This window comes from Oncorhynchus tshawytscha, linkage group LG33, assembly GCF_018296145.1.
Source record: "Oncorhynchus tshawytscha isolate Ot180627B linkage group LG33, Otsh_v2.0, whole genome shotgun sequence".
Lineage (NCBI taxonomy): Eukaryota > Metazoa > Chordata > Actinopteri > Salmoniformes > Salmonidae > Oncorhynchus > Oncorhynchus tshawytscha.
In genome coordinates this window covers 2,626,327-2,651,174 of record NC_056461.1, presented here as the reverse complement: position 1 = coordinate 2,651,174, position 24,848 = coordinate 2,626,327, and the positions used below count along the sequence as shown (strand labels likewise).

Here is a 24,848-nt window from a genome sequence, read left to right as displayed (position 1 = left end):
ATGGCATAAGGGGACAATGAACAGATAAGGAGTCCCTAATTTCGATTAAGACATATTAATGAGCGTGCTAGGACAGTCTATATAACTACAGTACCAGTCAAAAGTCTGGACACCTACTCATTACAGGGTTTTTCTTTTTACTAATATATGTATGTGTGTATATATATATATATATATAGATATCTATATATCTATATCTATATATCTATATCTATATATCTATATCTATATATCTATATCTATATATCTATATATCTATATCTATATATCTATATCTATATATATATATCTATATATGTTATAAATGGAATATATATATATATATATATTGCTCAAAAAAATAAAGGGAACACTTAAACAACACAATGTAACTCTGGCAAGTCAATCATAATTCTGTGAAATCAAACTGTCCACTTAGAAAGCAACACTGATTGACAATCAAATTGGCAAGAACATGCTGTCTGTGCAAATGGAATAGACAACAGGTGGAAATTATAGGCAATTAGCAAGACACAACCCAATAAAGGAGTGGTTCTGCAGGTGGGGACCACAGACCGCACTGCACTACAAATGTGCTTGTGTCTGTTCAAACGGTCAGAAACGGACTCCATGAGGGTGGTATGAGGGCCCGACGTCCACAGGTGGGGGTTGTGCTTACAGCCCAAGAACAGACACAAGATAAGAACAGAGATTCTTATAGAGAGATTTTTGGTTCTAGCCGCTGTGTCTTTGTGAGACGCAGAAAAGGTGAACAGATTATCTCTGCATGTGTGGTTCCCACCGTGAAGCATGGAGGAGGTGGTGTGGGGGTGCTTTGCTGGTGACACTGTTAGAGTTTTATTTAGAATTCAAGGCACACTTAAAGAGCATGGCTACCACAGCATTCTTCAGCGATGCGCCATCCCATCTAGTTTGGGCTTAGTGGGACTATCATTTGTTTTTCAACATGACAATGACCCAACACACCTCCAGGCTGTGTAAGGGCTATTTGACCAAGAAGGAGAGTGATGGAGTGCTGCATCAGATGACCTGACCTCCACAATCACCCCTGACTTCAACCCAATTGAGATGGTTTGGGATGAGTTGGACCGCTGAGTGAAGGAAAAGTAGCCAACAAGTGCTCAGCATATGTGGTAACTCCTTCAAGACTGTTGGAAAAGCATTCCAGGTGAAGCTGGTTGAGAGAATGCCAAGGGTGTGCAAAGCTGTCATCAAGGCAAAGGGTGGCTACTTTGAGAACCTAAAATATATTTTGATTTATTTAACACTGTTTTGGTTACTACATTATTCCATATGTGGTATTTCATAGTGTTGATGTCTTCACTATTATTCTACAATGTAGAAAATAGTACAAATAAAGAAAAACCCTTGAATGAGTAGGTGTCTCCAAACTTTGGACCTGTACTGTATTTGTTTAGCACTTTTGAAATGTACAGCGCCAGAATTAGAACATTGGCGTTTCTTGCAATATTCTCCCGTACAACCGTAGGATAATTAAAGGGGCCATATAACCAGACAATGAAAGCTCTTACAATATTCAATGATTTCTCTAAGACAGGCTATAGGCTACATGTGCACCACCAAGTCAGAAAAGTAGGCTAAGTTTTGAGGGGGAATGGGACAAAACACGAATAGTGAGGCACATGGGCAACTAACAGCTTACTGCACAACATACACTTAGTTTTACTTTCTCAGCTACAGTATACATATCTCCCTGGCATATTACATCATTTATGCTGCACCATACAGTACATTTTTGGACTCCCAACTTGAACAGGAAGGTGGCGTGGTGGTCCTTCACATTTTGTCATCATGGTCTGGCATTCTCTGGATTTATGGTGCTTTCAAGACAACTGGGAACTCGGGGGGGTGGGGGTGGGGGGTGGGGGAAACAAGGTTGAATCATGACGTCAGTGATCTTCAGGTCGGAGCTCTGGAAAGAGGCCAGAGTTCCCGACTTCGAATTCTCGACTTCGAATTCTGAGTTGGATGAATTATTATTATTTTTTCCCCACAGTCGGAGCTCCGAATTTCCAGTTGTTTTGAACACGGCAGAAGTCATGCTGAATTGACAGCATGGCCAATGTATTCAACTGTTTCTGGCCCATGGTGTTGCGTGTGAATGTTTATCCTTGGAATAGAGACCCTTAAACCCAGAATTGGACCACAGACCCAATCCACGGAATAGCAGGCTAGTGATTGCTTTGCAATGCTTCCAGTTAGCCACTGATTCCTTCCAAACCACTCACTGTTGAATTTGTGATTTCCAACTTATTGTAATGTTTATGTGTAATGGCTGATGAGCACTGAAGTTTTTTTTGTAATATTTCTCTTCATATGACAGGGATTCAAAAGAATTTGCCAGAAGATTGCCGATTTGATTCATGATGACTGTGTGTCTAGCCAGCTAGCTAAGATTTTGAAAGTATGATGTTAACATGATCAGTCCAATCAAAACTACTGTAGATATAACATGATTTGACGTCCATTTGATCTGTGGCCAATGACCTTAAGCCTTCTTGGGTGGGCACTTCTAATGTAAATCTATGGCAGGCAGCACCCAAGGGGCTTGAATTTTCAAGCTCTCCCAGTAGATTTTGTGGTGATGTAGTGTCCTCATGAGTGGCACAACTAGAGAACCAACCCCTACACTCAATATTTTCCACTGGCTGCCCCACCACCACAGAAAGCGCTGAGCTAAGCTCAAACACCTGCATTTTGGAGCTGCCTTACTCAAGATGGCAAAAAAGAGACCATGTTTGTATGCGGCTTTATTGACTCAAAGATTATTATTATTTGTTTGCTAAATAGGTGGGGCTCAAAACAGGTGGGTTGCCACCAATGACAAGACCTGAAAAGGGTTGTCTAACAATGATCAACAACCAATTTAACAGAGCTTGAAGAATGTTGAAAAGATTAATGGGCAAATGTTGTTACAATCCAGGTGTGTTAAGCTCTTTTAGAAATTTACCTAGAAAGACTCACAGCTGTAATCGCTGCCAAAGGTATTGACTCAGCGCTGTGAATACTTATCTAATGTTTTATTTTTCATAAATGTTTGACAAATGTTAGAATTTTTATTGCACTTTGAGTCTTTTGTGTAGTCGTTGACAAAAATTATCCATCCATTTTAGTCCCACTTTGTAACAAAATGTGGAAAAAGTCTAGGGGTGTGAATACTTTCTTAAGGCGCTGCAAATAAACAACCCCCCTCTCCCTGTGGTCCCCACCAGGCCACTTTGCTGGGGGGGAGGTTAAGGTGAAGCTGGAGGAGCTGAACGGCCGCTGGGACACCCTGAAAGGCAAGGCCGGGCAGCGCAGGCAGGACCTGGAGGACTCACTGCAGGCACAGCAGTACTTCGCCGACGCCAACGAGGCAGAGTCGTGGATGAGGGAGAAAGAGCCTATCGTGGGCAGTCCCGACTACGGCAAGGATGAGGATTCGGCTGAGGCCCTGCTGAAGAAGCACGAAGCACTGATGTCTGACCTGAGTGCTTATGGCACCAGCATCCAGGCTTTGAAGGAGCAGGCCCAATCCTGCAGGGTAAGTCTGGAACCCACATTGCATCTTTAGTCTTATCGTGAAATGAATGCGCACCATTTTACAACTTTTTTATAAAAGCCTAAACTAGCTAGCTAACATTCTATGAACAATTCAACTATTTTTCCATCTTTGCAAACATCTGAGAACCAGAGTACCAACAAATCAATCATTTCTTTACTACTCCTGGTCTGTTATAGACACAAACGGATATTTTCATGTTGCTATTGTCTAGATTGCACCTTTAAACACTTGTTTCCTTTCCACCTGCAGCAACAAGTTGCGCCCACCGATGATGAGACTGGCAAGGAGCTGGTGCTGGCCCTCTATGACTACCAGGAGAAGAGCCCCCGTGAGGTCACCATGAAGAAGGGAGACATCCTCACCCTGCTCAACAGTACCAACAAGGTGTGTGCACACACACACAACTTGTATAATAAAATAAATTTACCATCTTAGCGAGATGAACAAAAGCCTTGCTCCAAGCAGGGCCAGATCCACAAATAACTGCTGCTAGCCCATACCCATGATCAGGCACTTGATGTAGAACGGAAATAATTTGATAGGTATAAGCAAGATAGTATGAACTGAATGGGATGCATGTTCATCCCTTATGGGGGACAAAAATAACATGTTTGTCTTTTGTCTCTTCTCGCCTGCTGAAGGACTGGTGGAAGGTGGAGGTGAACGACCGCCAGGGCTTTGTGCCAGCGGCCTACGTCAAGAAGCTAGACCCCACCCAGTCCTCCTCCAGGGAGAACCTGCTGGATGAGCAGGGCAGCATCGGCCTCCGCCAGGACCAGATCGAGAACCAGTAAGGGCCTCCTCCTACCTAACCCACTTCCAAATTACCATCCCTTTCCCACTGTAATTTCTGACTTCTGCTCTTAAATGCCCCAGTACTCATCTTCAGTCCACTCCTGTGGTTCTTTACCACCTTTTTACCTCTAACGTAGAACGTAACCTGTTGACCCGACTGGTTTAATTAACTGTTTTTAACAAATATACGTTCCTATCTTAGCCTAGCTAATTAACAATTAACCTCTTCAATGTCCCAGTCTCGCTCTCTCCCCCTCCCTCAAATTTTCGGTCTGTTTTTCTTAGTCTCCTTTAGTCTCTTTCTTATCATTACAGTCCAGTGAGCCAGTAGCTTAAACTTTTCTGTCACTAACGGCCTTGCCTTTCTGTCTGTTTCTCTGTTTCCCTCCCTAACTGCTAATGCCTGCCTGCGCATGTCATGTTTGTGACTGAGTAGGCCGGGCGCAAAGGAGGCGTACAGTGTGTCTGTACGCATGAAGCAGGTGGAAGAACTGTGAGTAGGACCAGAGTGTCCCTCTAGGTGTCATGTTTGTGAAGCCACCATGCATTCCCACGAGCAACGCAGCCATTGCCATTCCTGCCAGTCCCTCAATCAATACCCATTTCAATGTCGTGGTCCTTGTGACTGGTTCCAGTGCTCGCTCTCTCGCTCTACACAAAGGGGATTCTAAAATCTCCATCCTGTCATTTTAGGTACGGCACTCTCCTGGAGCTGGGCGAGAAACGCAAGGACATGCTAGAAAAGAGCTGCAAGAAGTTCATGCTGTTCCGCGAGGCTAACGAACTGCAGCAGTGGATCAACGAGAAGGAGGGAGCCCTCACCAACGAGGAGGTGGGCTCTGACCTGGAGCAGGTGGAGGTGCTGCAGAAGAAGTTTGACGACTTCCAGAAGGTACCCCGCACACACAGTGGCTGCCGGGAGTAGGAGAGGGCACTAGCTGACTTACTGTACTTCATCCTTTTAGGCTTTAGTAGTGATGAGGGGGAAAATCAATACAGTAGAGTATCGCAATAATATAGGTTTTACCCCCTTTTTCTCCCCAATTTGGTGGTATCCAATTGTTAGTAGTTACTATCTTGTCTCATCGCTACAACTCCCGTACGGGCTCGGGAGAGACGAAGGTCGAAAGCCATGCATCCTCCGAAACGAAACGCAACCCAACCAAGCCGCACTGCTTCTTAACACAGCGCGCATCCAACCCGGAAGCCAGCTGCACCAATGTGTCGGAGGAAACACCGTGCACGTGGCGACCTGGTTAGCGTGCACTGCGCCCGGCCTGCCACAGGAGTCGCTAGTGCGCGATGAGACAAGGATTTCCCTATCGGCCAAACCCTCCCTAACCCGGACGACGCTATGCCAGTTGTGCATCGCCCCATGGACCTCCCGGCTGCGACAGAGCCTGGGCTCGAACCCAGAGTCTCTGGTGACACAGCCCTAGACCACTGCGCCACCCGGGACGCCCCCGCAATAATATATTTGACGATATATCGTCATATAACTAAGTATCGATTCTCTGCTAGATAGGTAATATCAGCTTGCGCTAGTCGGCTGTCAAAACAAGGGGTATTTCTGTGGCTTGGCCTCAATCTTGGTGAGCCAACATGTTTTCATTATGACTGATCAAAACTCGCTGTCTCATGGCTCTTTTCCCTCTGTAGTAGTATCGAAATCACAATAAATATAGAATTGTGATAAATCGTGATACATACAGAATCACAATACATATCGTATCGGTACCTAAAGTTGAGGTCGGAAGTTCACTCCACGGGTACTATTTAATGAAGCTGCCAGTTCAGAATTTGTGAGGCATCTGTTTCTCAAACTAGACACTAATGTACTTGTCCTCTTGCTCAGTTGTGCCCCGAGGCCTTCCACTCTTTCTATTCTGGTTAGGGTCAGTTTGTGCTGTTCTGTGAAGGGAGTAGTACACAGCGTTGTACGAGATCTTCAGTTTATTGGAATTTTCTCGCCTGGAATAGCCTTCATTTCTCAGAACAAGAAGATCTTCAGTTTATTTTGGTAATCAAACCCACAAATGCTGATTCCAGATACTCACCTGGATTAGCCAGTTTTCTAACATAATTGCAAAAGTGTTTTCTTATGATCAATGAGCCTTTTTAAAAGGATAAACTTGGAGTAGCTGTTTCCAGCAACAATAGTCATTTACAACATTAACAATGTACATTGTATTTCTGATCAATTTGATGTTATTTTAATTGACAAAAAAGTTGCTTTTCTTTCAAAAACAAGGACATTTCTAAGTGATCCCAAACTTTTGAACGGTAGTGTACATATTACCTAAATTACCTCGACTAGCCTGTGCCCCCGCATATTGACTCTCTACCGGTACCCCCTGTATTGAGCCTTGCTATTGTTATTTTATTGTTGCTCTTTAATATTTTGTTTTTGTTTATTTGAGTAAATACTTTCTTAACCAACAGTGCAGTTTTAAGAAGAATAAGTGTTAAGGGCGTGCCAGTCAGCATTTCACTGTAAGGTCTACCTGTTGTATTCGGCGCACGTGACAAATACAATTTGATTTGACTCCAATTAGCTTCCATATTCCGGTTGCAGAGCGCTGCAGTCCTTCTTCGTTTATACCATACCCATCTCGACCAGTACCTTGGTGAATAAAATGTGTGTGAGTTGTGTAGTGACGGTCTTTCTTCTCCTTGCGTGTCCACCAGGACCTGAAGGCCAACGAGTCTCGTCTGAGGGACATCAACAAGGTGGCATCTGAGCTGGAGTCTGAGGGCCTAATGGCAGAGGAGGCAAACATGGTCCAAGCTCAGGTAATGTAGCCCGCTAATGCAGAGATTTGTCATGTTTCATCTGTCATGAGTATTTGTGTGAAGGATTTTACATTGTTTGAAATACAGCAAAGGTATTCACTTCCCAGGGATGCCAGTGTAAAACATTTTTAGCTTAACTTCACTTTTTTACTCCAGGAACAAGTAATGGTGGGTTCTGTTCCTGGCAAGGTAAAGACGACTCCTGAGTTTCAATACATTTTGATTTCATTAACAGTATAATGTATCTTTATTTCTGTCACATATGTAACCCAAATTCCCCTCTTTGTTCCAACAGGATGATACTGATTCCAAAAATGCTTCACCATGGAAGGTAAGAAAGTCTTGGCCAATCAACTTGGTCTCATGGATATCCAAACAAAGCATTTTGTCTCCCAAACTATATCCTTTTAGTGTGACCATGTCTTTTTTTTCCCCTCCATAAAAGATTGGACAGCATGTAGCCTGTCAAAAATATTTAAATGAACCTGAATCTTGGATTCATGCCCAGTAATTCAGCCTTGTACATAGGACCTTGTATCAGTTGATGTAAGACGTACTTGTTAACAAACCAAAGATAAAGAAATGAATGGTAGACCTGGCACTTACCACTCACCATTCAATATATTCTACTCTATATTTAGAAGTACTCTACTGTTCACTAGCTACTCTAGTGAACCTGTTTACTTGTTTACTCTAGCTACCTGTTTATAAGGTATTAATTTCTTTGGGTAAACAAAAATGTGTTAAGGTAATTTTGACCTAATTTAAAAACTTTCTCATTACAGCTAAAACAGGTGAAAACACATAGCAGACACATGTTGACCCATATATGGATTTAGCTAGAAGACAGTATTATATGCATCTTTGTTGACACAGCCTACACATAAACCCAATATTAACTTTTGCCTTGAGCTGTAGTAACTTAGTCAGCGCTTAAGTCTCCGTCTCCACTGCATGTACGGTAATGGTGGTGGTTTGGGGCCTGCTGGTCTTCTATTGCCATGTTGATGGTGCCGGCTGTCTTTTGGGCAACAGTGTAAAGACATGGTCTGTCTTTACCCCCTGCGGTGCTAATATGGTTCCTCTTTTGACTGGTGTGGTGTTTTTGTCCCCCCCCCTTTCCTATCCTCCCTTCTTTCTGCTCTGATTTTTTTCCCACCTTTTGATTGTAGAATGTACGCTTGGCTGTTCAAACGACGGCTAACTTTAATACTATCAAGGTAAGGTTTTTAAAGACTAGCCCCCCAAGTCCCGCCCCTCCTCCCTCGCATTTATGTCCTCCTGACTGGCCTCATACCTGCATCCTGTTCGTTCTGAAGACTAACCCCTTCATCAACGTGGTCATCCTGTGGTTCCATTGTCTTGTCCGTGTCTACAGTCTACGTTGTATTTTTGTTCTCATCATGACGCCGATGTCATTGAATGGCCTTGTCCCTCATTCCTGTTTTCATTTGTCTCATCCTCCTCTCCTTTAACCATTGTTATTTGTTTTCTAAATGAAGGATGGCGTTGAAATATGCCTCAACACCATATTTTGTTTCCCTAGCGGTTTGTCATTTCTTCCTCCATTCTTTCTCCATCCTGTGTATCGTCATTGACATTCATCCATCTCCCAGTCTGACTTTCCATGTTCCTCGTTACCAACCCCTTTTATCCAACAGCCTCCTTTACCACCAGTCTGTCTGTCAAACACACGTGGAGCACAACCTGAATCAATGAGCACTTTACTGATTCACAATTTATATTCACAACTGATATCAGTTTAAGACCCTCATTGCTCAAGATTACCAGTATTGGGCTCCATTCCACTGGACTCCATTGTAACTCAGTCAATTCAGAGAAGTGTTCAAGTTCATCTAAAAAATTAAGTCATTTTGTTTTGATTCATTGCGTTGAAATGGAATTTATCCCAACCTGGAAGGATATGCAACCAAGAGTCTATATATCAAATAATATCCTGAAAATAAGTCATTAATCAATTCATTAAAACATTCACTCAATTTAAATCGGCTAAATTGGAGCACTGGGTTCAAGAAACCTTGGCAAAGGCCTCATGGGAGTTATTGGATCCTGGAGAAGCTCTGTCTAGCTCTGTGATTGGTTGATAACGGTGTCTGGGGGTGTGTTTGTAGGAGCTGAACAACCGCTGGCGGTCCCTGCAGCAGCTGGCTGAGGAGAGGAGCAACATGCTGGGGAGTGCCCATGAGGTGCAGAGGTTCCACAGGTACACACAGCACACATCCACAGAAGGAATATGAAGTGCACATACACACTATGTTCAAACAGATGCAGAAGAAACCTGCATATTAAAGTCTGCACACAGACATCTGTGTTTAAGGTGACACATGTATTAGCCCATGTAGGTTCCTGATGAAGACCAAGATCACCTCAAGGAGAAAGTTGGTGGACATTAATATTTTAACACACTGAACAAAATGGCTGGTGTGAAATGAAAAACTAAATGGCTGCTTGTTTTCCTCAGGGATGCGGATGAGACCAAGGAGTGGATCGAGGAGAAGAACCAGGCCCTGAACACCGACAACTACGGCCACGACCTGGCCAGCGTTCAGGCTCTACAGCGCAAACATGAGGGCTTTGAGAGAGACCTGGCCGCCTTGGGAGACAAGGTGAGCGGAAACACACACACACACTTTCACTTGCCATTTAGATCAGCGGATGGTCAGTATTGATCAAAGTCTTGAAGATGAGGTGAGCAGAAACGCATGCATTTATCTACTGTGTCGATCGTCCTTCTTCAAGAAGATACTGCGTCTCAGTAAGAGCAGGACCAGCCAAACACACAGGGACTAAAAAAAAGGTTGAAGAATGTAATAATCCTTAGCGGATCTTTGCCTTCCTGCTCCAGGTGAAGTCTCTGGGGGAGACGGCGGAGCGTCTGATCCAGTCCCACCCGGAGGCTGTGGACGACATCCAGGAGAAGTGCACAGAGCTCAACACGGCCTGGAGCAGCCTAGTGGCGCGTGCCGACCAGCGTAAGGACAAGCTGGGCAACTCCCACGACCTGCAGCGCTTCCTCTCCGACTTCAGGGACCTGATGTCCTGGATTAACGGCATCCGAAGCTTGGTCTCCTCAGAGGAACTGGCCAAAGATGTGACCGGGGCTGAGGCCCTGCTGGAGAGACACCAGGTACTGGTATATACACATTGATGCACACACAAGCACTTGTACCATCCATCCCCTGTATCTTGTGGACATACCAGGTGAACCAGATTCCACATATGGACATACACAAACATCTAGTCCATCCAATATACACCTGTAATCTTACCATCCTCTCTCCCTCTTTCCAGGAGCACCGTACTGAGATCGACGCCCGTGCGGGCACCTTCCAGGCCTTTGAGCAGTTTGGCCAGCAGCTGTTGGCACGTGGCCACTACGCCAGTCCGGAGATCCAGCAGAAGCTGGAGGCCCTGGACCACGAGAGGGCCGACCTGGAGAAGGCCTGGGTCCAGAGACGCATGATGCTCGACCAGTGCCTGGAGCTCCAGGTTGGAGACACGCATGCGCGCACACGGACACCGACAGACACATTCATTCAATCATTAACACTGTCGAACAAACTATGAAACGGAGCTTGCCTCCATACAGGGACACAGCACACACACCAAGCTCGCAAATTGGCAATGTTTGACCGTAATTTAACTATAACTTAATTTAAGTAAATGAAATTACACAGCATAAAACCTCAATAGAAATATATTTTTAAAATGATGCAGTCTTAGAAACCCCCCTGTTGCTTACCTTCTGGGGCACGAAAGGGTGGCAGATCATTCCTTAAGCCTTGCAAAAACAAACACCTCGTCTCAGTGGCTTTTGGTTATTTAAACTTAAGGACATGTTGGTGTGTCTGTTAGTTTAGTTTCCTTTGCTCCAGACTTGACAGTGTACCTTTGATGAACTAGGCCTAATCTAGTTTGTGTGCTCTCAACCCATGGAATAAAAAATGTAATAATTATACTACACACAACCTCGAGACAAAGTCAATTACTAGCCTAGCCAGTATAAAACCTATCCTAGTGAGTAATCTCTCTCCACTCCTCCCTCAGCTGTTCAACCGTGACTGTGAGCAGGCTGAGAACTGGATGGCAGCGCGCGAGGCCTTCCTGGCCAGCGACGACAAGGGCGACTCCCTGGACAGCGTGGAGGCCCTCATCAAGAAACACGAGGACTTTGACAAGGCCATCAATGTGCAGGAGGAGAAGATCGCTGCCCTGCAGTCCTTTGCTGACCAGCTGGTCGGCGCTGACCACTACGCCAAGCCTGAGATCTCCAAACGTCGCAACGAAGTCCTGGACAGGTCACTCTAGCTTTCTCTTTAGATGACCATCTGTGCAACTTTGCATGTGCGTATCTGTTTATACCGTTACCATGGAATTGGCCACTGATATATGGTTTGTTAAACTTTGAAATCAATGGTTTTTGTTTGGCATACTTTTTAAAGTCTCAGCGTAATTCCATTACCATGGAATTGCCATAGCGTAACTGCCTGCCCTAGTGTAACTGTGCCTGCCTGCGTTTGTCCTCCCGGTCTGTAGGTGGCGCCGTCTGAAGGCCCAGATGATTGAGAAGCGTTCCAAGCTGGGTGAGTCCCAGACCCTGCAGCAGTTCAGCCGTGATGTGGATGAGATTGAGGCCTGGATCAGCGAGAAGCTGCAGACGGCCACCGACGAGTCCTACAAGGACCCCACCAACATCCAGGTACAGGATTGGCTAAGAATATCACAATGACAGGCTCCACATTTGGAGTTTCAAGGCTGAACCATAGAGATGGATTGTGGGCACACTTGCCACAAAAGACCGATAGCAATCAGTAGCGCCATAGAGTGCTTTCAGCATCTCGAAGGGCTTCTACATCAACAAATAACCTTAAATTAATATTAAAACCAATAAATACATTTACTCTAACATGTTTTTCTTTCAAATGATCTGTCTCAAACATGTGTATGTTGCCATAATTCTGTACTGTCATTGTTTTTAGACATGTATTTATTTAATGTTGGCAACCCCACTAATTCCTCCACAACCTGGCCTACAAGGCATTTAATTTGGTTTCAAAAGAGGGTAAACCCATTTCGGGGGAGGGTGGGTGAGCGTTTTGTTAATATAAATTACATCTAACTTGTCAGTGGTTTAATACTGTGTAAATGTATTGTTGCTCCCTGTTAATGACTACAATGCCTCCTTACCTGTACCTACTGAACCAACCCCCATGTGGGTCTATATGGGACTGAATCTCTCCTCTGTTTTTTATCTCGTTTATAGTTGTCCAAGCTGCTGGTAAGTTGAGTAGTGTGTCTGCTAAACTAACACCCAACGTAGGTTTTCTGTCGCCTTGTCTGTTGTAGACACGTGTGCCGTATTTTACGTGTTCATCTGCACTCGCAAGTGCTTCTTTGTTGTTGTTGGGTTTCATACATGTCTTCATTCTCCCCGTCTCGTGCCATCAATGCACATGTTTGTATATGACTGCAGTTGTTTCCATTTTGTTGCTGGTTGTGGCTTCCATATATATTTTTTGTTTGTCTGCAGTTAGATAGTCTTCAAACTTGCTCCACATATTGTTGCTTTTTGTTGTTGTAAAAAGTAGTCCTATAAATCTAAATGTATTTAAACATGAGAGAGAGAGAGATTGATGTGCCTTGCCTTTTTGCAAGCTAGCTGCATTCATGGTTGTAACCAAAAACCACACTTTAGCCGCAAACACAGAAACATTTTTTTTTTTTGGATTGCGCCGACACCTCGAATAAGTGTTTGTCTGCTCTCTACCTGTCTCAATCTCTGGTAAAAAAAACAACAAAGTGTGGAAAGAGTTTTTAAAAGACCCTCTCATCTTGTAGGTATCTTCAAAAATATATTTTGTCGCGGCCCCGTTGCGGGTCCGTTCCATCTCCATTTTGTTTGTCACCTTGATGTGTCTTGTCCTGTAGAAGTCAGTTCGACACATCGTCTGTCCTCTTTTGGTGGTGTTTGAACTTTTTTTTTACCTTGTCAGAATTACATGGCCAGTATTGAATAGAGGAGAATCATAGCCAATTTTGAGTCCTTGAGAAACTTTTACAACTGGAAAATGTAGCATTGGTTTCATCAACTGCGTTTTGGCCATTTGCCAGTGGAAAGTTACTTTAGGACTTCAGACATGACAATGACATTAATGCATGCTAATAGTTAACTAACGAGAGAGCCAATTCAAAAAACAGTGTAGTTTTGGCTGGTTATCTAGTTAGTCTGTTTTACCTGCTGAGCAGTTTACTCTCTAGCGAGCTTTTTCTCTCCCGTGGCAACGGCCCACTACTTTCTCATGATTTTCATTACTGACCAAAAATGATCTATAACTGGGCAAATAACTCACTAGCTATTATCAACAAATGTGCAAATGCAGCTAAGCTCGCTTTGATCTCAAAAACATATCTCGTGAATGCATGATTGAAAGACTACTCGAGCCTGTCAATGCAGGCCTACAATAATTATACTCCAATGCGATCTGCAGAGATTGGGAGGACAGTGAGCAAAACGTTGCATCCAGTTATGATCGGAGTAGCCGAATTGTTTGATATTGTACATTTTTAAAATATTTTTTTTCTCTATTTTATTTTTATACTTGTTCAAACTGAAATCTATACAAGCGTTAATGTCAAGCCCTGCATAATCAATAGCCCCAAATAGGATAATATTCACTCTCCACGCACAAACATAAACATGTGTCAAAAAGGACTGACACTTATGAAGTGTATTGTAAAAGTGCCTTTCTAATATACCTGCCTTTGGAAAGTATTCAGACCCCTTGACTTTTTCCACATTGTTACTTTACAGCCTTATTATAAAATGGATTTAAAAAAATAATAATCATCAGCAATCTACACACAATACCCCATAATGATGAAGTGAAATATGTTTTTAGAAATGTTTGTAAATAAAATAAAAGTGGCCCTGTATTCAGACCCTCTGCTATGAAACTCAAAATTGAACTCCGGTGCAAGTATCCTTGATGTTTCTGCAACTTGATTTGAGTCCACCTGTGGTAAATTCAATTGATTGGACATGATTTGGGAAAGGCACACACCTGTGTATATAAGGTCCCACAGTTGTCAGAGCAAAAAACAAATTCAAAGGAATTGTCCGTAGAGCTCTGAGACAGGATTGTGTCGAGGCACAGATCTGGGGAAGGGTACCAAAGTATTTCTGCAGCATCGAAGATCCCCAAGAACACACAGTGGCCTCCATCATTCTTAAATGGAACAAGTTTGGAACCACCAAGACTCTTCCTAGAGCTGACCGCCCGGCCAAACTGAGCAATCGGGGGAGAAGGGCCTTGGTCAGGGAGGTGACCAGGAACCTGATGGTCACTCTCTTACATAGGTCTAGAGTTCCTCTGTGGAGATGGGAGAAACTTCCAGAAGGACAACCATCTCTGCAGCACTCTACCAATCAGACCTTTATGGTACAGTAGCCAGACGGAAGCCACTCTTAAGTAAAAGGCCCTTTACAGCCTGCTTGGAGTTTGCCAAAAGGCACCTAAAGACTCTCAGGCCATGAGAAACAAGAAAAAAACCTGGCCCCATCCCTACGGTAAAGCATGGTGGCAGCATCATGGTGTGGAGATGTTTTTCAGCGGCAAGGACTGTGAGACTAGTCGGGATCGAGGCAAAGGTGAACGGAACAAAGTACAGAGAGATCCTTGATGATAACCTGCTCCAGAGTGCTCAGGACCTCAAACTGGGGCGAAAGTTCACCTTCCAACAGGACAACGACCCTAAGCACACAACCAAGACAATGCAGGAGTGGCTTCGGGCCGTAACGTAACAAAGTGGAAAAAGTCAAGGTGTCTGAATACTTTCCAAATTCACTGTATACTGTGCCTCCTTATTTGAATGCACGTATTCTATAGAAGAGCTTCTGCTAAATGACTAAATTGCCTTTTCAATTGTACATCAACCCTTCCCAACACATATCTAAGTGTGTTTTCACACAATCCAAGGGAAGATGTCACCCATCCAGCACCAACCCACTAGCTCTCTATACCCCATGGTTCTCACTCCCTCTCTCTCCCCCTGCCTGCTCTCACAGAGTAAGCACCAGAAGCACCAGGCCTTCGAGGCGGAGCTGCACGCCAACGCAGACCGCATCCGTGGGGTCATCGACACAGGAAACGCCCTCATCCAGAGAGGGGCCTGCGCCGGCAGTGAGGACGCAGTTCAGGTACAGTTTTTAAACAGCTTTCTTGTCCTATACACACACCTTATAATTGTAACTATAAAAATGTTTACATACAAATCCACTTCAAGGACAAAAGCCTTTGAGAAAAACATCACATTGCAAACAAATGTTAAACACATTCTCTTTCTATGCAATTCAAGCAACGTGAACGGATTCCTGCCTAGTTCAACATCTACTGGTTTTGTCCAAAACTGGGTGTCTAACCTGTCATGTGTTCTTTAGTCGCGTCTCGGTGCCCTGGATGAGCAGTGGCAGTTCCTGGTGAACAAGTCAGCAGAGAAGAGCCAGAAGCTCAAGGAAGCCAACAAGCAGCAGAACTTCAACACTGGCATCAAGGACTTTGACTTCTGGCTATCTGAGGTAAAAACAAATGACAATAAATACTAAAAAAATCTAGATGTAAAAATTAGATCACTTTCGTGAAAGGTTCCCATCCACCACACAATTCTCAAAGTTAAAGATGCTGATATTAGGTTTATCATGAGAAATCATGAAACCCTGATGTTTAATAGGATTTATCTGAGACCTGCACAGATTTTTTATTTTTTTTATTTTACCTTTTATTTAACCAGGCAAGTCAGTTAAGAACATATTCTTATTTTCAATGAGGGCCTAGGGACAGTGGGTTAACTGCCTGTTCAGGAGCAGAATGACAGATTTGTACCTTGTCAGCTCGGGGGTTTTGAACTTGCAACCTTCCGGTTACTAGTCCAACGCTCTAACCACTAGGCTACCCTGCCGCCCCAGATAGTCAGTAAGATTAGAAAAGGAGAGGTTTGATTTGCTGAACAGACACCCAAAAAGACATCACCTCTGAGTTTGTTTCCAGCAATTTAGTTAAAGTTAGACAGATTTGAAATGGTTGGATTAGACGCGCTAACTCGTTCACCTACCTAAAGACCTAAAGATATAGTAAAAAATACAAGATGCTGCGAAATACTTTTGGGGAAAATGCTCTCTGAAGACAAAGACGATGAGGAACTACCGTTCACAAAATAATTTTTGTTTTCTCTCTTGTTTTTCTCTGCAGGTCGAGGCCCTTCTTGCCTCTGAGGACTATGGCAAAGACCTGGCCTCCGTCAACAACCTGCTGAAGAAACACCAGCTTCTGGAAGCCGACATCTCTGCTCATGAGGTAATGTATCCTACGTCCACATATCCCACTGTTAAACTACAGCCACCACCATCATGGGACTGAGCTTCTTCAGTTGGACCAGGGGAAGGCCTCGTCTGAAAATGGCTGAATGATAGTCTGGCCTCAGCTGGGGTCCTTGATGTACTTAATGTGAGAAATGCTATATGTAAAATCCGTTATCTGTACACTTCCGTGTTAAATGATAACTGGCTGAAAGGTGACACTGCCTCAGTTTGGTTCGACATTGAAACCTCTGCTCAAGCATCGCCTATTGAACTTATCATGTCTTTTAATTTTTTTTCTACAAATCACTACAGATATCCACTAGTACAGGTTTGTGCTTTGCGTTGAATGTCTTTCCGTCCGACTACAGGATCGCCTGAAGGACCTGAACGGCCAGGCTGACAGCCTGACGGCCAGCACGGCCTTCGACCCCACCCAGGTCAAGGACAAGCGCAACGCCGTCAATGGACGCTTCGCCAAGATCAAGAGCATGGCTGCCGGCCGCCGCGCCAAGCTCAACGAGTCTCACCGCCTGCACCAGTTCTTCAGGGACCTGGACGATGAGGAGTCTTGGATAAAGTAAGAGCGCCCCCTGGAGTTGTGGAGGAATGGATGCAAGACAATGTCTTGGAGGGTTGTTGGTGTTGAGACATTGAGGTCCATTACTAACACACTCGCTCTCTTTTTTTCCTCTCTCTCTCCTTTAATCTCCATTCAGAGAAAAGAAATTGCTTGTGAGTTCAGAAGACTATGGACGTGATTTGACAGGAGTGCAGAATCTAAGGAAAAAACACAAGAGGCTGGAGGCTGAGCTGGGGGCCCACGAGCCAGCCATCCAGTCTGTGCAGGACACTGGGAAGAAGCTGTCTGATGACAACACCATCGGCCAGGAGGAGATTGAGCAGAGGCTGGGCCAGTTTGAGGAGCACTGGACGGAGCTGAAGGACCTGGCTGCAGCAAGGTGAGACTGGACACACACACAGGTACATTTTGATACACATACACATTCTGATACTATCGCAATGCTGGTATCGTCCCAGCCCAATCTGATACAAAACCAAATGAACAGGCACACCACACACCGGTGGAACCCCATTATCTTGGGCATTCAATTGATAATGTTATTTTTTTGTGTATGTGTGATCAGGGGACAGAGGCTGGAGGAGTCGCTGGAATACCAGCAGTTTGTTGCGAATGTTGAAGAGGAGGAAGCCTGGATCAACGAGAAGCTGAATCTGGTGGGAAGCGAAGACTACGGGGATACCCTGGCCGCCGTGCAGGGCCTGTTGAAGAAGCATGAGGCGTTTGAGACTGACTTCACCGTGCACAGGGACAGAGTGAATGATGTGTGTTCCAACGGAGACGAGCTCATCAACAAGGTACGTCTCAGCCAAACACTGACCGTACAAATGATATGTTATGATTAAGAGACCAGGTACCAACTGAACGTGTTGACACTTTTTTTTTATATATATATTTTTTTACAATTTACACTTTCACTAGACTGGCTGTTGTCCCAGACTGATTTTAAATGCATATTTTGTGTGTCTGTGTCCCTGTCCCTCAATTAGAACAACCACCACGTGGACAGCATCTCAGCCAAGATGTCGTCCCTGCGGGGCAAGGTGTCTGAGCTGGAGAGGGCCGCTGCCATGAGGAAAGCCAAGCTGGACGAGAACTCTGCCTTCCTGCAGTTCAACTGGAAGGCCGACGTGGTGGAGTCCTGGATCGGTACGCGAGAGGGGCTTCTCAATAATACTGTTTCTGTTGTGTTCAGTCTTTAAGCTCTTCACTTTCTTGAGGGTGAACTAACTCAAAGTTTTCACAAAAGATGAAAGGATGTGTATTTGAGTGCATTATTCAATCTGTACGGTCCGGTTGTTTGTGCAGGTGAGAAGGAGAACAGCCTGAAGACTGATGACTACGGACGAGATCTCTCCTCTGTGCAGACGTTGCTCACTAAGCAGGTACGCTGTAGCAATGTCTATCTCCCAAATGAGGGATGCCACGGCCGCCATTTTCTGCCAGAAAGCTCACCACACATCAGCTAGACATTCTCCCATGCCTCATGTTCCTTCTTCCCTCCTCGGGTCTACAGGAGACGTTTGACGCTGGTCTTCAGGCCTTCCAGCAGGAGGGCATAACCAACATCACGGCCCTCAAGGACCAGCTGCTGGCGGCCAAGCACGTCCAGTCCAAGGCCATTGAGGCCCGCCACGCCGCCCTCATGAAGCGCTGGAACAAGCTGCTAGACAACTCACAGGCTCGCAAGAAGAAGCTGCTGGAGGCCCAGGATCACTTCAGGAAGGTAGGATATCTTAATGACTACAATTCATAGATTATTATCATTGGTAGTCCGTCAAACATCACTGAATCAAGCCCCCACCCAGGTGGAAGACCTGTTCCTGACCTTTGCCAAGAAGGCATCGGCCTTCAATAGCTGGTTTGAGAATGCAGAGGAGGACCTGACGGATCCGGTGCGCTGCAACTCGCTGGAGGAGATCCGGGCTCTGCGCGATGCCCACGAGGCCTTCCGCTCGTCGCTGAGCTCGGCGCAGGCCGACTTCAACCAGCTAGCTGAGCTGGACCGGCAGATTAAGAGTTACCAGGTGGTGTCCAACCCCTACACCTGGTTCACCATGGAGGCCCTGGAGGAGACCTGGAGAAACCTGCAGAAGATCATCAAGGTGATGAGGGAAGAGGGGTGGGAGATAGCCTGGTCCCAGATCTGATTGTGCTGTATCTCCACCAGGGTGGGAAATTAACACTTACCAAATGTGGGTAGATTTTCAGTAGCCACGTTGGCGAGTGATCACACAGAGCATTTGGGAAACATTTATTTTAATACAGGGGGGAATCTGCATTTTGTCTGGGAAGCGCTTCATCCATCCATCCATCCATCTATATAGGAACGAGAGCTAGAGTTGCAGAAGGAGCAGAGAAGGCAGGAGGAGAACGACAAGCTGCGGCAGGAGTTTGCGCAGCATGCCAACGCATTCCACCAGTGGCTGCAGGAGACCAGGTAGGGTCTGGACCTGTTGTGCTAAGAAGGCAGTGCACTTGCTATTTGATATTGGTATATTCTAGGAATAGGATGGGAGAATACCATTCCATTTTAAAATCCAAATAAATGCACATGCATCACCTTACCCAGTAAGAAATCAATGGAGCTACCTGAACTTTAAATGTGCATGCTGCTCAGAAATGTCCTGTCTTTCTCTGCCACTTTGTTGTTCTCTGGCCATAAGGAAACATGGTGCTATTCATCAGAGCGACGAGTGAACAGTTGCAGATAGATTTGTATGAAACTGACATGATGCTCGACTCCACCAGACACTGTTTTCTTCCACCAGAGATGTTTGTCAGAGGGCAATGTGACCATTGTGTCCCTGCCTATTGTATTTCTAACCATTGTTTCTTTCTTTTTCTTTTTCTTTCTCTCCCCCCCACACCCCTTTCCCACTTTTTCCCTCTCTTGCTGCTACCTCGCTGATGCTTGGGAATCACTTTGCTTATCAGGACATATCTTCTGGATGGGTTAATATCACATTTTACTGTCTTGTGTGTTTGTGTGTGTGTGAGTGGGGTCAAATCAATATAATGCGAAGATGATGAAATCAAGGTCTGTGATCTGAAAGATTGGTAGATTGGAGTGATGGCGCTTTCCACAAATCAGGTTTGTTGAGCCACTGCAGGTTTGGTATCAAGTCGGTGGTAAAATGCTGCATCATACATGTTGTTCACAGTTACCTGGTGGTTCTATGTCTCCACGTGAAGATATTGAAGGTAAAACTGGACCACTTTCACTTTAGAGAACCTATATTTTGTGTACGCCCTTTGTTTCTGTATGCCATGTCCTTTTTTTTTGACAAATGTTTTCATCTTTGTATAATTTCCTTGTGAATGGTGCTCTCTTTTCTTATTTACTCTCTTTTTATATCCTCCTTCTCTGAATAGCATAGCTTATCGAAGGGTTGTCCGTGTCTTTCAGTATGAAGTCAGTGATGATCTTTCCGGAAGGTCTTCTCCTTTTTCTCCTATCATTACTTCCATCATGCCCTCTGGGTTGCGTGTCTTCATGCTCTTTTAAAACCAACCATTTGGGCTCGGTGTGCTCAGTTTCATCTCTACTAACTTTACTGCAATGTAGCTCACTGAAACTAAGATCAACCTCGTGATTGGTCTGCATACTTTTATCAAGTCTGACTACATTGAGCACTGTTTTAAAGGAGAGCTGAATTTGTTCATTCATTCGCAACAGATTCAGAGTAAAATGTAGATTCCAACGCTGTGCACTGTAGCCCTAACCATGGTATAGATTACCACAGCTATCAGTTAGCTTCTTTGGCATGGATTGATTGGCTTTGTGCAAAGGCCAGTGTATTTTAGGATTTCTTGTAGTTTTTCTTCGTACTTTGAGTCATTTTTTTCCACCATTTGAGGTAAGTCCAGTGACATTTCTAGGGAAATGGATGGCTTTGAACATTTTGAGTGTAAGGAAAAAGTTATTCTTTTTACTACTGTTTTGTACTTCTGTTTCCCTACTTTTTTAAATTTACCAAATGTTTCCAGCCTTATGTTCTCTGAAATTTGAAGATGGTTTGATATTTTTGATTAGTAGTAAATTAGTGAATTGCAAGATTTGTTTGGAATCTCTTGAAACGCCACTGGTATATTCAAATGTATGAATTGAATCTTATTATCAAAATGAGAATGAATCATAGAGTAGGAATGAAGTTGGATCTCTGGTTAAGAATCCAAGGGTTCCTACCAGTGGTGGGAAAAGTACTCAGTTGTCATACTTGAGTAAAAGTAAAGATACCTTTTTTCTATAGAAAATGACTCAAGTGAAAGTCACCCAGTAAAATACGACTTGAGTAAAAGTCTAAGTGTTGAGTTTTAAATATACTTAAGTACCAGGAGAAAGTTAAATAGCTAAATTTACTTAAATATCAAAAGTAGAAGTATAAACCATTTCAAATTCCTTATATTAAGCAATCCAGATGACACAAAAAATAAAAATTTGACGAATAGCCAGGGGCACACTCCAACACTCAGACATAATTTACAAACCAAGCTTTTGTGTTTAATGAGTCTGCCAGATCAGTGGCAGTAGGGATGTTCTCTTGTGAATTGGACCATTTTCCTGTGGGAAAAAAAGTACTTTTTGGTGTCAGGGAAAATGTACATTATTTTTAATTTGGAATGTAGTAAAGTAAAAGTTGTCAAAAATATAAAAAGTAAAGTACATATACCCAAAATAACTACCTAAGTAGTACTTTATTTTTACTTAAGTACTTTACACCACTGGTTCCTACTACCAAATTGGTGCGTGTGAATTTGTCTGAGACTGCGTGTATGTGACTGACTGGATCACCTGATCTTGATGGCTATGGCATGTTGTTTAGCCCAATATTTCATCAGCCTAGAATTCTCCTCTCCCCTGACACTTGTGTATATACATCTAGGTCCTGTATGGTAGAAGAGTCCGGAACCTTGGAATCACAGCTTGAGGCAACCAAGGTAAGAAAGAAACCCTTGTCATTTATGCTGGAGACAACCATTTTGGCTATTTCATTGCATAGCCTTACCTGTGTGTCACTCGCACTCTGTAGCGTAAGCACCAGGAGATCCGGGCCATGCGCAGCCAGCTGAAGAAGATAGAGGACTTGGGAGCAGCCATGGAGGAAGCCCTGATCCTGGACAACAAGTACACAGAACACAGCACGGTGGGCCTGGCCCAGCAGTGGGACCAGCTAGACCAACTAGGAATGAGGATGCAGCACAACCTGGAGCAGCAGATCCAGGCCAGGTCAGAGAAAGGGAGACGCGCACACACAAAAACATTCTTACACACTATAAACTCCCATGTTGATAGCCCTTATAGATATTCAAGCAGTAAACCTATTTTGGCCAAAGCGTTCCTTCACTCCTAATCTGGTCATATCTGTTCATTGCAGGAACACCACTGGAGTGACAGAGGATGCCCTGAAGGAGTTCAGCATGATGTTCAAGTGAGTGGTGGCCATTTTCACTGTACCTTAGTATGGGGGGGGAGCCTGCAAGGCTGAAATGCAAAGAAGCTCTCCCTTTGCGCTTAGTTAGGTGAAGGAACTTAATGACCTCAACCCTTTACTCACCAGGCATTTTGACAAAGAGAAGTCTGGCCGTTTAAACCATCAGGAGTTCAAGTCGTGTCTGCGCTCGCTGGGTTACGACCTGCCAATGGTGGAGGAGGGAGAACCAGACCCCGAGTTTGAGTCCATCCTCGACACGGTCGATCCCAACAGGTCAGGAACCCGAGCTCTATTCAGATTCAGTCAACTTTACTTGGGGGTTTTCATCCAGCCAATCACTTGCTGGAATAGTATTTGAAAAACGATTAAACCCAAGAATGTTACTTTATTATTACTCAGAATGGGTGTGTTAGTGGTTTGCCTCATATTTTGATGTTTATATTTCTTTGGGTTATGGCTTTCTTTAGCTGCTTTCTTATGGCTAACTGGTTTTGTGTGTGTGTTCCAGGGATGGCAACGTGTCCTTGCAGGAGTACATGGCTTTCATGATCAGCCGCGAAACAGAGAACGTAAAGTCCAGCGAGGAAATTGAGAGCGCCTTCCGAGCCCTCAGCGTCGATGCCAAGCCCTACGTCACCAAGGAGGAGCTCTACCAGGTACTTATACGCTGACCTTCCTTACACCACATTCTGACTCGACTGTTTCTCAGTCACAGTGGCTAATGAATAGGACCAGACTATTATGAATATGAGCTGCAGCCATAAAAGTTGTGCATTTTATAAATGGCTCTGAAATAACTTATCAAAACGTGCATAAAACCTCTGAAGAAATAACGGCCCATCTCCTAAATTACAAATCTCTTCTTGTTTCTCCCCCTTTTTTAGAACCTGAGCAAGGAACAGGCAGACTACTGCATCTCGCACATGAAGCCCTATCTAGACAGCAAGGGCCGGGAAATGCCATCTGCCTTCGACTTTGTTGAATTCACCCGCTCGCTTTTCGTCAACTGATCCCTTGCCTGCCAGTAACCAATCGGGATGCATTTGCCGCACTCACACAAATGTCTGAAACTAGAATACTCCATAGTTATCTGTACCTATATATCTCACACTTTGTGCTTCACTGCCTAGTGAATCTGTCTGCATTTGAATGTTTGTGCTTTTGCTGGATTTAAGAACCCAGAGACGATCTGCTGTGACATCACAATAAGGACTGTTGTGTGCTTAATAAATGCTACTGGTTAGAACTGGACATGTCTTCCTGTACCTTTCTATTACAACATGAATCCACCTTTGTTTCAGTTCAGTATAAAAAGGAACAACCAATGGAGGTCTGAATAACCACTCAGTGCCTGTGGAGTAATAAATAAATACACATTTGCTGTTTCAACATCTCAAAAGCATTTTAACTCTTATTTAGCCAGGAAAAGCCCATTGAGACACAGTCTCTTTTTCAAGGGAGACCTGGCCAAGAAGGCAGAAACAATCAATATATTAGAATACAATTCAACATGATCCAGCCTAAAAAAAACATTTACACTCTTAACAGCCTTCCATCAAAAAAATGTATTCAGTGGCACTAACATATCTAGTTGTAGACTATTCCATGCCTCTGGTGCACAAGACGAGAACGCAGTCTTGCCTAATACTGTAAATGTCCTGGGGAATATAAGCAACCAGCTAGCAGACCAGGTATGGTAACTGCTGGTGGTGGACACCAGACCATCGAGGGAGTTTACCCAAAAGGGTTTTGTAGATGAACATGTACAAATGTAGCTTTCTGAGCATAAAAAGTGAAGTCCAACCCACCATTTGGTACAATGTGCAATGGTGGGTGAGTGACTAGGCATTTGTAATAAAGCGCAAGGATGCATGATAAACAGAGTCTCTGTCAGACGGAGGAGGATGCATGGTAAACAGTCCAGTCTCTGTAAGACGGATGCATGGTAAACAGAGTCCAGTCTCTGTCAGACGGAGGAGGCTGCATGGTAAACAGAGTCTCTGTCAGACGGAGGAGGATGCATGATAAACAGAGTCTCTGTAAGACGGAGGAGGCTGCATGATAAACAGAGTCCAGTCTCTGTCAGACGGAGGAGGCTGCATAAACAGAGTCTCTGTAAGACAGAGGATGCCAGTCTCTGTCAGACGGAGGAGGCTGCATGGTAAACAGAGTCTCTGTAAGACAGAGGATGCATGATAAACAGTCCAGTCTCTGTAAGACGGAGGAGGATGCATGGTAAACAGAGTCCAGTCTCTGTCAGACGGAGGAGGCTGCATGATAAACAGTCCAGCCTCTGTAAGACAG

The 24,848-nt window shown here is 44.3% G+C and overlaps 1 protein-coding gene across 6 annotated transcripts in view; it reads left to right on the top strand.

The window, feature by feature from the left end:
* Positions 1 to 23,795, top strand: part of LOC112230747 (spectrin alpha chain, non-erythrocytic 1-like) — a 58,894-nt gene extending 35,099 nt beyond the window's left edge. For 2 of the 6 annotated variants that reach the window (XM_042311537.1, XM_042311533.1), the window contains exons 16-49: positions 3,234 to 3,544; positions 3,815 to 3,949; positions 4,207 to 4,355; positions 4,797 to 4,853; positions 5,054 to 5,252; positions 7,049 to 7,153; positions 7,310 to 7,342; positions 7,449 to 7,484; positions 8,326 to 8,373; positions 9,286 to 9,377; positions 9,636 to 9,780; positions 10,020 to 10,301; positions 10,466 to 10,663; positions 11,222 to 11,472; positions 11,711 to 11,873; positions 12,438 to 12,452; positions 15,240 to 15,371; positions 15,612 to 15,749; positions 16,420 to 16,524; positions 16,898 to 17,106; positions 17,246 to 17,488; positions 17,675 to 17,906; positions 18,099 to 18,258; positions 18,418 to 18,494; positions 18,626 to 18,835; positions 18,918 to 19,214; positions 19,437 to 19,549; positions 20,047 to 20,064; positions 21,996 to 22,050; positions 22,143 to 22,339; positions 22,488 to 22,541; positions 22,671 to 22,817; positions 23,053 to 23,200; positions 23,429 to 23,795. In XM_042311537.1, coding sequence (XP_042167471.1) covers positions 3,234 to 3,544; positions 3,815 to 3,949; positions 4,207 to 4,355; positions 4,797 to 4,853; positions 5,054 to 5,252; positions 7,049 to 7,153; positions 7,310 to 7,342; positions 7,449 to 7,484; positions 8,326 to 8,373; positions 9,286 to 9,377; positions 9,636 to 9,780; positions 10,020 to 10,301; positions 10,466 to 10,663; positions 11,222 to 11,472; positions 11,711 to 11,873; positions 12,438 to 12,452; positions 15,240 to 15,371; positions 15,612 to 15,749; positions 16,420 to 16,524; positions 16,898 to 17,106; positions 17,246 to 17,488; positions 17,675 to 17,906; positions 18,099 to 18,258; positions 18,418 to 18,494; positions 18,626 to 18,835; positions 18,918 to 19,214; positions 19,437 to 19,549; positions 20,047 to 20,064; positions 21,996 to 22,050; positions 22,143 to 22,339; positions 22,488 to 22,541; positions 22,671 to 22,817; positions 23,053 to 23,200; positions 23,429 to 23,554 — 4,880 coding nt within the window. In that variant the 3' untranslated portion in view covers positions 23,555 to 23,795. The remainder of the gene's footprint in view (positions 1 to 3,233; positions 3,545 to 3,814; positions 3,950 to 4,206; positions 4,356 to 4,796; positions 4,854 to 5,053; positions 5,253 to 7,048; positions 7,154 to 7,309; positions 7,343 to 7,448; positions 7,485 to 8,325; positions 8,374 to 9,285; positions 9,378 to 9,635; positions 9,781 to 10,019; positions 10,302 to 10,465; positions 10,664 to 11,221; positions 11,473 to 11,710; positions 11,874 to 12,437; positions 12,453 to 15,239; positions 15,372 to 15,611; positions 15,750 to 16,419; positions 16,525 to 16,897; positions 17,107 to 17,245; positions 17,489 to 17,674; positions 17,907 to 18,098; positions 18,259 to 18,417; positions 18,495 to 18,625; positions 18,836 to 18,917; positions 19,215 to 19,436; positions 19,550 to 20,046; positions 20,065 to 21,995; positions 22,051 to 22,142; positions 22,340 to 22,487; positions 22,542 to 22,670; positions 22,818 to 23,052; positions 23,201 to 23,428) is intronic. The other 4 variants (XM_042311536.1, XM_042311535.1, XM_042311534.1 and 1 more) reach the window with 4 other exon arrangements.
* Positions 23,796 to 24,848: the final 1,053 nt, after the last annotated feature.